Source organism: Vombatus ursinus, unplaced genomic scaffold (genome assembly GCF_900497805.2).
Source record: "Vombatus ursinus unplaced genomic scaffold, bare-nosed wombat genome assembly UNPS02014798.1, whole genome shotgun sequence".
NCBI lineage: Eukaryota > Metazoa > Chordata > Mammalia > Diprotodontia > Vombatidae > Vombatus > Vombatus ursinus.
Window position 1 is genome coordinate 70,825,413 of NW_020954576.1, and position 13,407 is coordinate 70,838,819.

Below are 13,407 nucleotides of genomic sequence, written 5' to 3' on the forward strand. Positions count from 1 at the left end.
CAGCTAGCATGAATATTAGAATGGGACACTAGTGACTCAAATTCTCTTTTCAGGTAGGTTAGTCACTATATTGTCGAATCCCTTTGAAGACTACCATTGGTACCATTGCTCCTCATTGTTTAGCTCTGCCCCATCTCCACAAGCACTCTCATGTATGACTAAATCATATGAAAATGCAATTGAGAAATACTTAACAAAATTTTTAAAAGTACAATAAAACATAAATTGTCCTGATTTGAGTTTTGTTTCTTAAGCCAATGTGCAGATAAGAAGGGACTGGTTTCTGTTTTAATTTGACACCACTTTTCTAGGACCTTAAGCATTGCCATGAGTCTCCTGGAGACTTGTAAGAACTGGATAAATTCATTTACATTAAGATAGAAGAACCTTTGAGGGCAGGGAAAATCTTTGCACCTTCAGCACCTAGCTCAGAGTCCAGCTGAGTCCTCTTAGTACACAGGAGGAACGTATCTAGTACTTGGGGTAAATTCCCCTTTGAAGCACTTATAGTAGGATGTAAACAAGAATTGTGAAGGTTAGGAAGGCATGGTTAGGCCCTCATCAGTACTTGTGGAGAAAGTACCCATACCAATGTATCAAAGACGCATTGAATTACGAGAGTGTAAAAATTTTGCCTGACATCTTTCGTGCTGAATATTGACACATTGCCTACATTCCAACTCTTTTCATGTTGTTTGTTGTTCTCTTCTGGAATTTTTCCACTCAGTCTGCCACTAAAAGCTTGATCAGGGCCAACAGTTAGAGGGTTGGAAGAGTTATCACGTAAAAGAGGGATTTGCCTTGTTCTTTTTGTTCCCACAAGGCAGAATTAGGACTAATTAAGTAGAAGTTATAGGGTGGCATGCTTGGCTAAAAAAAAAAGATGGCCTTTCAAACCATGGAAGCAGTTCAAAATTGTTTTTCCTTCATTGAATATCTCTAATTTATTTTGCAGATAGCTTTTTTGTCCATGGTTGTTTATATGGTATCTCGATTAGACTGTACGCTCCTAGAAAGCAGACACTGTTGCTGTTGTTGTTGTTGTGGTTGTTGTTTTGGCTTCACTTTGTAAACCAAGCACTTTGCAAAAGGCTTGTCACACAACAGGTGCTAAATAAATACTTATTGGCTTCAATAATGAAATAGGTAGTAAATTCTCAGCTGGGGCCGTCTCCAGTCATCCTGATTTATGTCTTACCACTAAACCCAGATGACTCTAGAGGAGAGAGTGAGACTGGTGACTTTGCACAGCCCTCCCTCACTTAAATCCAATTCACTTGCAAGTCATGACATCAGAGAGCTGATGGATGTCATGGTTCTCTCCCAGAATGAAGGACAAACAACAATACATTCTCATTCAGCACATATTTTCAAATGAAGGCTGGAAGGGGACTTAGCAGGAACAACATTTAGGATGATTTTGCCCAAGCAAAAGGTAGTGAAGTTACAAACTAGAGTGTTGGCAATGGCTGTGATAATTAGAAGTGAAAAGAGAGAAATAGTGTGGAGGTAGAAGCAGTATGACTTTCAATCATTTGTATAGGAGTAGGAAGGAACGTTTGTGAGGACAAGCTATTATTACCCAAGTTTTCAAGCTTGGTTAATTCAAAGAATCGTGGTACTAAAGAATTCATGATTCAGATGGACTAGCCGACCTCTGACCTTCTGAGATTCCATAATTCTTACAGGAAGAATTGCCTTACAGTTTTTAAGTTACCTTGTTCTTAGCCTGTAGTTTAAAGTTGGTGATTGTCCTAGTATTCATGGGCACCTTGGGGAGAAAATAAATTTAAGAAACAGCATTACTATAATGCCTTGCCTATTATAGGGACTTCATAAGTGTTTCTTGATTTGAATTGCTACTCCTACATTCCTTGGGGACATGGGGACCAAATGTATTAGGTGGGTGGATATTTGGGGGGATATTCAAAAATATAAAAGCCTATTTTCATTTAGTTTTTTTACACGTACTCCCATGGTGCCACTTAAGGGGGAAAAAAACCTTCTTTTCCAATAATCATCGTGGATAGCTTAATCACCAAACATCCCACTCAGATAGCAAGTTGGTGACTCTGCAAACAACCTCTTAAACTTTCTTATTGCTTTTTCCCCCTCTGTTGATGAGTCATCTTAGTCATATTAATTTTCTTCTCATGAAACCAATTTGGAAACTTCAGAAACAAATGCATTGGAGTTTATCACTTAAAACTGGTACAGCTTCTTGTGTTCAGTCAACAAATATAAAATCATTAAATAGTTTTATTGAGTCATATTGATGAGCATGCCCCAAAGTAACCTTCTTCAGTTTTATTCTAATTCCTCAAATGGTAGCTGAGTCATCCACTAGAAAAGGTAGTGACATCATGAGAAAAGACATCTGGGAGTGCTCAAACTGTAAAAAAGTATAATTTAAGGACAGTTTAGGATAAGTTGGTCATTTATTGTTTGGCAGATGAGGGTACAGTGAAGGCAAATATGAGATATTGAGGCACTAAAGACAAAAGTAGAGAAGAAAAATATGATTTTCTAGCAACTCACCAATGGCTGCTCTCTGAGCTAACTTTCAGGGAGGAAATAGAAAGCAGTACTCTTTTTAAGGAGACATAAGTGGAAAGAGGTTTATGATAATGTAGAAAAAGTTCTGTTTCTAAAGGCAGAGAATCTGGCTTCAAAATCTCTGGTTTGCCACTTACTACCTCTGTGACCTTGAACAAATCACTTAAACTTTCAGTTTCCCTATATGTAAACTGAATTTAAATAGATAACAGATTTAGAAATGGAAGGGACCTCAAAAGTCATTTAATCCAACCGCCTTCATTTTACAGGTGAAGAAGCTCAGCCTAGAAAACTTCTATCACTAAATACCTTTTAGACATCTCAAATTGCCATAGGCAACTCAAATCCAACATGAACAAAATAGAATGTTGTATTGCCTCAAACCCTCCCCCTCTTCCCAACTTTCCAACATCTTTAGGGGTACCACCACTTTCCCATTCACCCAAGCTCACAAGGTCAGTGTCACCCTTAATTCTTCACTTCTACCCAACATATACAATCTGTTGTTAAATCTTGTTATTTCTACTTTTGCAGTAAACCTCATCTACATCCCCTTCTCTCCAGTCAGTCAGCCACTACTCTAGCACAGGTTCTCATCATCTCACACCTGAAATATTACAATATCCCTTTGCTTTATTGTTTTCCTGCCTCAAATCTTTCCATACTTGAATGCATTCTTCACTCAGCTGCCAAAATGTTTTTCCTAAAGCACAGGTCTGACCACATCACTCCCTCCCCCTCCCCAGTAAACTGTAGTAGCTATTTATTACCTCTGGGATTAAACTCCTTTATTTGGTGTTTAAATCCCTTTACAATCTTGTCCCTTTATGACCTTTATAGTCTTCTTACACTTTACTCCTTTCTATAAACTCTTATGATCCAACCTTCTGGATATTCCTCAAATATGACACTATCCCCACATGGCTGTTTGGCTGGCTATCTCCTATGTCTGGAATATTCTCTCTCCTCACTTCTCTCTCTTAGCTTCCCAGGCATACTTCAATATTCAACCTTCTGCAAGATGTCTTTCCTGGTCCCTCCACCACTACTAGTATTTTCCCTCTTGCATTTACACATCTTAAATGTACATAGCAATTTCCATCTTGTCTCCCCAACTGGAATATGAGCTTCTTGAAGGTAAGGACCATATTTTTGTCATTATATGTAATAAGCTTTTCATAAATACTTAACTGATTAACTTGCCCATAGTTACTCAGTTTTTTTGTGTCAATTAGGGTTTGCATCTAGACTCTCTCACTATAGAGTCACCCTTGCAACATATTGCCTCCCTATTATTACTGTTCCTTCCACCTCTGCATATGTGATCTTATATTTGGCTACAAATCTTGACTGCTCCTGAGGCCTATATAATCCATCTAACCCCAGAAAACCACCCCTGGTCACTTTTGCCACATGACTGCCCTGACATTTTCCTCTGGATCTTGCCCACAGCCATCACCAGTTCTAGAGCCTGGGGCTAGACTCGCAGCCTTTGGTCAGCTTTAGTGTGCTGAAAAGGTTGGGCTCCATGAGCACACCACCCCAAACAACTTCCCAATTAACCTTCCAAGGCACAATGAGACTTCAATTACATATAATCCTAGAGTATCTTTATTTGTTCTATAATTTAATAGTACACCTATAAAATAATTACATTATACTTATAGCTTTTTTCTTCATTTGTAAAACAAAAAACACAATTAAATACAGTTTGAACCATTATAAGGTAAACTTAGTTTTTACATACAATAACCTCCAGAAAGGGCTTCACACTGAAGCATATCATATTGCTTTCATTGATACCCCTGGAGAGTGTGCACGTTTGTGTTGTGTTTAGGTATAGCTTAATCTGCATGATCTTCTGCTAACTTGGTCACAGGGATTGGCTTTGCAAGAGAGAGTCACCAAAGGATGCCCATGCAGGCTCCTCAGAACTCCTTCCTTACACAGCTTTTCTGCTGACCTTCGTAATCTCAGAATCTTGCTTTTAATTCATCACTAAGTATAAGAATGTCAGTTCTGAAGTTAGGTAGGATTTGCCAATCCTCCTTCCCCTGCTGCTCTTACCTGCCTACGTCTACCCCCACCCTCATTCCCCAGCTTCCTTCATGAAGATTGTGATTTAGTGCTGCTCCCTTTAGGGCCACCACATGTTTAATTGAGAAGCATGTCAAAGGCAGGTGCTGAAGCCAACTATCTGGTCACTACCACATTCCCCATCCTCATAAATATGAATCATTAATAGAAATTAAAGCAGTGAGGCTGGGAAAGGAAACAGGATAATGATTTCTAGCTCCCCAGGCCTCTCCCTGAAATCCTGTGAAGACCGTCTTAAATTTAACCGGTGAACGTCAGAAAGAAATGAATCCTCACAGTTTCAGACAGAATATTTCTCTCATGGAACAGGGAACTGAGCCATCATGAACCTCCTTAGCAGGAGTCTCTTAACAATTTAAGTTTGGGAGAATAAGAGGGTCACTTCTTGAGAAATGACTCAAAATTGTTTCAGAAGATGCTAGGTCCAAAAACATGCAACTCTTTCCCACTTGTAAGATTTTATAAATTCTCTTTCTCACAAAGAGAAACATGGTACTGTTGCAATCTAAAAAAAACCTGTAGGATGTCATTTTCTTGAGGCCAGGGACCTCATATTTTGAAAATGTTTTTGAAAGAATATTTCATTTTTTGGTCTTGGTAACTCCACTTCTTACCATGGTAACTTGTAAGTAAATAGGCACTTAATAAGTATTGGTTGAACTTAAATGAATCATTTTAGTTACCTAAACTTTTATTAGCCAATTGACTGATGCGAAAAATTGTATATGTCACTGTGAAAATGAGAGCCCATTTGGGAAAAGTTAAAACTTTGTCCCTGGAACTCCCATGCATCTAGTTTTTAATACAAAGGTTCCCAACCTGGGATCCTTGGAATCCCAAGGGGATAGATTTCAAGGTATTCCTGAAGATGAATGGGTAAATTTTTTTTTTACTAATTTCCAAATAAAATTTAGCATTTCTATTCATTATGATTCTAAATCAATATGCTGAGAAGGATCCATAGGCTTCATTAGACTAGTAAAGAGGTCCATGAGATGTACAAAAGGGTTAAGAATCCCTGATTTAATGGCTTAACTTACTTTTAATTGGATGTGTTTCATTGTTCATTTCTCTCTGCATAGAAAAATGTCCCAAATCCTTTGTCTCTTCAATTCCTCTTTCTTTTTAGCAGGAAAGGTCTATGCTTAGTGTCATGGCAGTGAAAATAGTGTTCTTTCTTGTATCTACACACCTTAAAAAGTTAAGGGGGCTTTTGTTCTTCAGCTTAACAAATAACCCCATTCATTCTCACCCTAAGCCTCCCCCCTCCCCCCACCCTGTGCCAAGATGCTCTAGTACCTTAAGTGAAATTAGTGTTTCTCCCACCCTGCCCATCCCTAAGCATAGATATTTAGCAATGAATGGCTGGCTGGGAAATATTTCCAAGGAAAGCTTCTGCACCTCTAGCTACCATGAGGCTGGTCTATGTGGAAGGAGATTCCAACCCCAGCAACTTGGTGTTTACTCAGAATTGTCAGCCAATGCCAGAGTCAAAATCGACACATGAAACAATACGTGGATAGGATGATTTTACTTTTAACAGCTCTTTACTACAGGTTGATTATAAAAACCAGCGTTAATGTAGAGACCTTTGTGTGTAATAATATTCTAATTGCAGCAACAAAGCACCCAAAACCAAAATCTGGGCGAGAAAACAATGACTAAAAGGTTAGGAAGCTGACACCAACCCATGCTTTAGGGTGGAGGGAGAAGGTAGTATGGTACAGTGAATCCGGAGTCAGAGAAACATGTTGAAACCCCGCCTCTAACATTGACTATGTGTGTGACCTCGGCCTAATCCCTTTGCCGCTCCAAGTCTCAGTTTCCTCGTTTGTCAAATAAGAGGACTGGACTAGATGACCTGACAGGTCCCTTTCAGCTCTAAAGCTATGAGCTATGATCCTAAGATCCTTTGATTTGAGCAAGGTCCCCGAGGGAAGCCAAATCATTGGTTCAAAGGGCTCCCAGCGTCTTCTTGCAATCAGGCTTGTCAAAGAGTCTCCCAGTAGTTTTGTTCTGTTTTTATTTGAACCGTTGCTTGTCTACGTCACAGCCTCAGGCAGAAGTGGTGGCATGAAATCCACAAAGTGAAAAGCTCCCAGTTGGGAAATCCACTGACAGTGAAGCCGTAGAGGCATCTTTCACTTCACATGGATATGGTTGGAGTGTAGGGTTGAGAAGGAGATATTTCTTTTCTTTTCTTTTCTTTTCTTTTTTTTCCCACACAGTGGAAACGTTAATGCTGGATTTAACAGTGCATCACCTAAAATATCCTTCCAATTTCTTTCTTTCTTTTTGGTTGGTGACTGTTTTCCATCTTCTTCCTTAGGGCTTGCTTCACAGCCTGGTCTTGGATGCAGGAATCTTGCCAAGGGGCACCTGGGAACACATAAGCCAAGCTTCTATTTCCTGTCACAGGTGACACGGAAACCTGCATCCCCCGAGAGAACTGCCTGCTGAAAGGGAAGGGACCAGCCAGTGCGTGAATCTGCTCAGAGGAAAGGGATAGAGGCAGCAGCAAATCTGACAGGAGGTGGGGTGAGGGGACCCCCCAAATGCTGAGCAGCACCCTGCCACTGAGGCCATTCACTGTTTGTCTGAGTCACTGAGGTTCACAGACATGCACCGGCACTGCTTTACCTTCTGAATCTTTTTGTGTCGGTAGGGTGGGTCCTGCCCTGGGCACTCCAGTTCTACCAGCACAGAAGTGACCCGCTGGGGCTTACAGAAGGCACAGGACTGGAAGGACTCTTCCTCCTTCTTTACGTGCCGAGGGATGTAAAAGGAGTTGCACTGGCCATAACAGAAGCGGTTGAGGATGGTGCGGCTCCGACAGCCTTCTTCACTGACCGTCTGCCGTAGGGGCTGGGTCTTACACCAATCACTCTTCAGATATTTCCGCTCAGTGACTACCAGGGCCTCCTGGCTAGAAGCCAGCACTTCCTTCATCTGATGTTGCCACCTCTCCGAGTTGTTGCTGCTGCCGTCCTTATACGGGGAGGGGATGGCTCCTGGGGGCCGGTTTTTCCGGGCTTCAGCCACCTTCACCAGCATTGCTACCAGGAACAAGGAGAGAGAAAGTTTCCAAAACATCCTGCAATGGGAAAAAAGTAAAAAGCATAGATTAGGAAGGAAGTCATGTTACTTGCTCACGCATAACCATTCACAGAGTTCAATTAGAAGCAGCAAGACCTTTAAGAGCCGTTGTTCAGTAGATAAGAAAATAGACTTGTACGCCTGTATTTATATTGACTCCTGTGCCTTAGAGTTCTCAGTCAGTCAGAAACAAGGGTTGGTTAAGTACTTACTATGTACAAGGCACTGTGCTAAGCATAGGAGATTCAGTGAAAGGCAGAAACAGTCCCTGTTCTCAAGGAGTGCACACGCTAATGGAGGAAACAACACGTAAATAACTATGATTGTACAAAATTTATACAGGGCTAATTGGAGGTTAATTCAGAGGGAAAGTACCAGCATTGAAGAAGAGTAGAAAAACCTTCTTGCTGAAGTTGAAATTTTAACTGAGACTTGAAGGAAGACAGAAGGTGAAAGTTAGGAAGAAGAAAATTCCAGGAAAGGGGAAATCCCAGGCTTCCCCAAGACAAGTTCACTTAATATCATCCATTCCGCCGTAACAGAGGCCATGCATGGAACAAGTAAACTGACTAATGACGACCTGCAGAACAATTTAAAAATTGCAGTGTCCTTGATATTACTCTGTAAGGAAAAATTAAAAAGGGCCAATGAATTGAAAAATTAAAGTAACTAACTTCTCTTGGGATTTAATGGACAAGCATGCACAAACTGACCTTTATACACCTCCCTTTTCTCGTCTATAAAATAGAAGAATGATACATTTAGGAATTACCTTAAAGCATTACTTAAACATAAACTATTAATTATTGTTATTGTTACCTCATCCCGTAAATTACTTCTATTCCCTTCCACAAATGAAAGCATTATTATTATTATTATCCTCCAAAGTATTGATTAAGAATTATTTTATATATTCTAGTATTCTAGGTATTGCATGAGATAAATGGTGTCTTTGCTCTTTAGGGATGTTTAATGAAGATGCACAGCATAAATGTGTAGAAATCGACATTGTATGAAAAGTAGTTAAGAAACTGGTGGGAGGAGGGCAGAAATATTTAGAGTGAAGAAAGGAAGATAAGGATCATAGATCTAGATGTAAAAGAGACTTCAGAGGCCATCTAGCCAAACCCTCTCATTTTATGAATGAGGAAACTGAAGTTAAACAACTTGTCTAAGCTCCCACATTAGAGGTGGGATCTGAACCAAGTTCCTCTCATCCCCCTGTGGATCTGTCCACTCTATCATTCTGTCTCCTTAGGAAAACACAATAATTACACGGTTCAGCTGGATTCATCTCACTGGTCTTTTCCAACTTAGAGATTCTGTACATCATTGAATTAATTGAACAAATTCAATTCAAATTCAACAAATATTTATTATTATTATTCTTTGATAATAGGCAAGTATTAATAGAAATATTTGATGAATATCCTAATTAAATCTTTTTGTCATTATCACTTCTTTCCAGTAGGAAAAATCAAAGAAAGCTTGGTATAGTACCTAGTTTAGCAACGCATGAAAATGGACATTAAATACAGGCATAATAATGATGACTATGAATATAAAAGTATCTAGTGAGCTTTCACTGAAGACAAGAGAGTGGGAAAAAGGCAAGGGAAAGTGAAGAATTGAAGATGAGGAAGAAGACAAAAGTTTTTCTTTTTTATTTTAGCCAATAATATTTTTGAAAGTCTTAGGTCAAGTTTTTAAAGATCTTTTTTCTATACCATTTTGTTTCTATACACATAAGACACGTATAAAAACAGTCACACCTCCAAGAGGTTCATGGCAAACATGAAATATTTAACCTGTTATGTTTAATTATTTCATTATATTTGCAAAAATATCTCATCATATTTATATTATATTTGAGCTTTCAGTGGTCTCTTAGAAGGAAAGCATTCTGGTTCCTTGTTTAATAATTTCCAAAATTATTAGCATTCTAAGTAAATGTGACCCAAACTTGATAAGCTGGAGCCAGGAAACATTTACAAAATCAAGCCCTCATCCATCCATTCCAGAGCCCAAAACAAACACGTATCATTGATAGAACAAAAATCTATGTTTCCCTCAGCATATCCTAATAATTGTCTTTGAGAATAGCATTGAAATATATTCAGATCAGTGGGGGGGGGCAGCAAATATTTTTGGAAACCATCATGCTGGTTTGGTGGTTAACTAGTGTGCTTTTTTGGGCACATCTTTTTTTTTTTAAATATTTGTAAAAGATGTGGTGATCCTCCTTAGAAATTATTCCTTATAAGAGCCCAAGAAGAAAAGAAAGCTGCTGAATTCTCAGAAGAAGAAAATGAAGCTGATGAGAAGAAAATGTTATGATTTCAGACTACACTGCGTGGGACAAAGCAGCCTCTCCTTTCTGGTCTCCTTCCCCTTTCTCTTTCTTTCAAATATTATTCTCATCCATAATCGAAAATGGAAAAATGATAAGGCTAATGGTGGACTAAAAGCTCTTCCACTATAGTTTTTCCTTTAGCACTCATTCAATTTCCTTTAGTGACAGTATGAGGCAGCTGCTGTGGATGATTTTTTTTTCTATGTGTTCAGAACTGAACCAGGAGAGAGTGTGCTCTTCAGTAGTTAAGTTCTACAAAGTAGGTGATGGAAGCTTCTCATTCAGTAGTCCAGAATCCCTAGTCTATTCCTCAAGCACTTTGACTCAATAAACAGGCATTTACTAAAACCTATGTCCAAAGTATCACGGAAGGTGCTGGAAATACAAAGATGAATGCACAGTCCTTTCTCTTAACACGTTTAAGTGATAATAGAGAGGGCAGTGTCAGATATTACAGGTAAACGGACAGAACAGAGAATGGGATAGGGTAAAGGAAATACCGGATAAAGCTCTCTAGAAAATTTTGAGAAACACTTTGGTTTGGTGGTGATCAGAGAATGCTTCATGTTAGAAGTGGCCCTTTATCAGAGGCTTGAGGGAAGAAAAGGAATCTGGAAAGGATACATGAAGAAGAGATTCATGCTGGGCATGAGTACTGGTGTGAATGTAAGCAAGTGCCCCCCAACTTGCCATAGTTGTTGTTCAGTCATCTCAGTTGTGTCTGACTCTTCATGTTCCCCCTTGGGGTTTTCTTGGCAAGGATATTTGCCAATTCCTTCTCCAAATCATTTTACAGATGAGGAAACTGAGGCAAACAGGACTAAGTAACTTACTCAGGGTCACACAGGTAATATGTGTCTGAGCTAGCGAGTGCCCAGCACTCTATCCACTGAACCCTCCTAGCTATCCTAATATGTCACAGGACTATTGCCAAAAGAGACCTTAGAGTCTGCTGCATCCAACCTGCTCATTTTACAGATGTTGAGTAAAACTGAATGACTTGGTCAGGGTCACACAATTAGCAAGTGTCTGAAGCTTGAACTGAGATCTTCCTGACTCCTAGGCCAATATTCTCTGCACTTTGTCACCAGTTTTGTCAAGTTAGGCAAACAGTTTATATTCTAATTTAGCTGGAACACTGGTATTAATAACAGTTGTGTAGCATACAGTGGAAGAGTTTGGAAACGATACAACTTAGCACAATGGAATAAGCACTGGGTCTGGTGCACCTTGGTTCCAATTCCTCCTTTGATGCTTACTACATGGGTAAGCATGGGCAGGTATTTACTTTCCTGGGTCTTAATCTCATCTGTAAAAAAGTTAAGGGGTTAGACTACTATAGATGACAGAACTCTGAGGTTCCTTCCTAGTTTAGATTGATCATTCTATGCACCCATGGAGAACAGTTTAGGAAATTTATATCGGACCTAGTGGTAATAAAGAACTACTAAATATTTGCGGGCATGAGTGTGATGAGATCTTTGCTTAGGAAGTTCATTTTGGCAACTGTGTGTATGAATTGCTACTAAGATAGTAAGTGACCTTAACAAGATATAAAAGATAATCAAAGAGCTACATGACTATACATGGAGATGGGCTAGTCATGGACTGAAAACAAGGGCCAACAAGCAGGCGACCAGCATAGCTTCCATGCTGTACTGATAGCTACATAGGAGTATTTAAAGTAGTATTATGATACCTAGAGAAAACCACATTACATGGACCACCCATCTCAGACGATTTGTAGAAGGACATAGAAAAAGGGTCACAAAAAAGATGAAAAAGCACAGATAGGTTGTCATCTGTAGCACTGGAGGTACTGCCCACATGATGGGATAATAGAAATGGTGAAATACAGAAGACTGGATTGAAAGGTATAGGCAAAGGGAGCAGGAAGACAGACTGAAGGTAGGGTAAACAGTTAGGAGGCTATTAAAGCAGTCCAGGCAAGAGGCCATGAGGAACTGAAACAGGCTAGTAGTTTTGCAAGGTAAGAGAATGGGACTGGTGTAAGAGGTTTTCTCAAGGTAGAATCAACAGGATTTAGCAATGCATTAGATGTGGTGTTGGTGATGGTAGTGGTGGTGGTGGTGGTGGTAGTTTAAAGGTAGACAAATGATTGGCCTCTCAGGAATGTTTGAAATAGCTACCATCCATAACACTGAGGTTACTTTATTCTGCCCTCACATCTTGAATTCAGCTGTTATCTGGAGAAACTCATAAATAAATCCTGTTGGTTTTATTAACTCTCCTGCTGGTCTGACAATGTTGTCAATCAGCAGGGGAACCAGGGTTATAAATGCAGATGGCCTAAGCAGACTGGGCTGGACAAAGACCCTTGTGCAAACAGAAAGACCATGGGGTCCTTTCATCCCAAGGAGTTGCTTTTGGTGCAGGTTATTTAACTACCACAGAGTGGGATGGACGGTACCAAAGTCTCCTCATCAGACTGCCCAGAGTAAAGGAAGCACCTTTCAAGCCTTTCTAATTGTAGTCATTTAAAACATTATTCACCATCAGGAAGTATCATAGCCTAAGGCAAAAGATCCCCAGGAGACAGGGGACTGAGAGACAATTTTGACTGTAACCTCAAGGAAAGGAAATAGGAGCGCTGAGTCGTCATTCCTCAACAGGTGTGTGTATATCTAGGAATCTCTGCCTCTCTGGAAAGTACTGTTGCATATATGAGCTAAATTCTTTGGCTAATAGCTGGGAGGATGGGAGTGTCTGTGGCTTCTCTACTCTGACCTGAAAGAATAAATAAATGAATAAAGTAAAAGACAGTCCCTGCTTTCAAGCTGCTCATCTTCTAACAGAAAAGTTTTCAGCTGCAAATCAGATGGAAAAGTCCCATGGTCCATGTGCAAGGAGCAAAGCAGGTGTTAATATCTCCGTCTTCTTTAATATCATTTCAATTGATAAAATAATATCAGTTTCTGATGTGGCACCATTTCACAGTCCCACCTGGCTTATATGAACATGACGGATAGGGACTTTCTTCTAATATTCTGCATTAAGCTTATGTGCCATATTGCTTCTCTGTCAGGTAGCACCTATTCCTTGTCCCCCTGAACTGAACACTGAGACCTCAATTCTCTAAACCTGAACGTATCTGTGTTTTGCTCTTACTAGCATTTACATAGTCCTTTAAGTTTGCAGAACACTCAAAATATATTATCACATATTACCCTCAAAATAAACCTCAAAGGTGGGTACTATTATTAAGATTTATTTTATAAGTGAGAAAATAGACATAAAGTGACTTGACCACAGTAATATAATTAATAAGTATCTGAGGACAAGAT

At 39.6% G+C, this 13,407-nt stretch overlaps 1 protein-coding gene across 3 annotated transcripts in view; it reads right to left on the minus strand.

Moving 5' to 3' along the window:
* Positions 1-5,974: 5,974 nt before the first annotated feature.
* The window catches only part of LOC114049823 (gremlin-2), a 132,123-nt gene continuing 124,690 nt past the window's right edge, over positions 5,975-13,407 (minus strand). For all 3 annotated transcript variants that reach the window (XM_027871239.1, XM_027871241.1, XM_027871240.1), the window contains exon 2: positions 5,975-7,747. In XM_027871239.1, coding sequence (XP_027727040.1) covers positions 7,240-7,746 — 507 coding nt within the window. In that variant the 5' untranslated portion in view covers position 7,747 and the 3' untranslated portion in view covers positions 5,975-7,239. The remainder of the gene's footprint in view (positions 7,748-13,407) is intronic.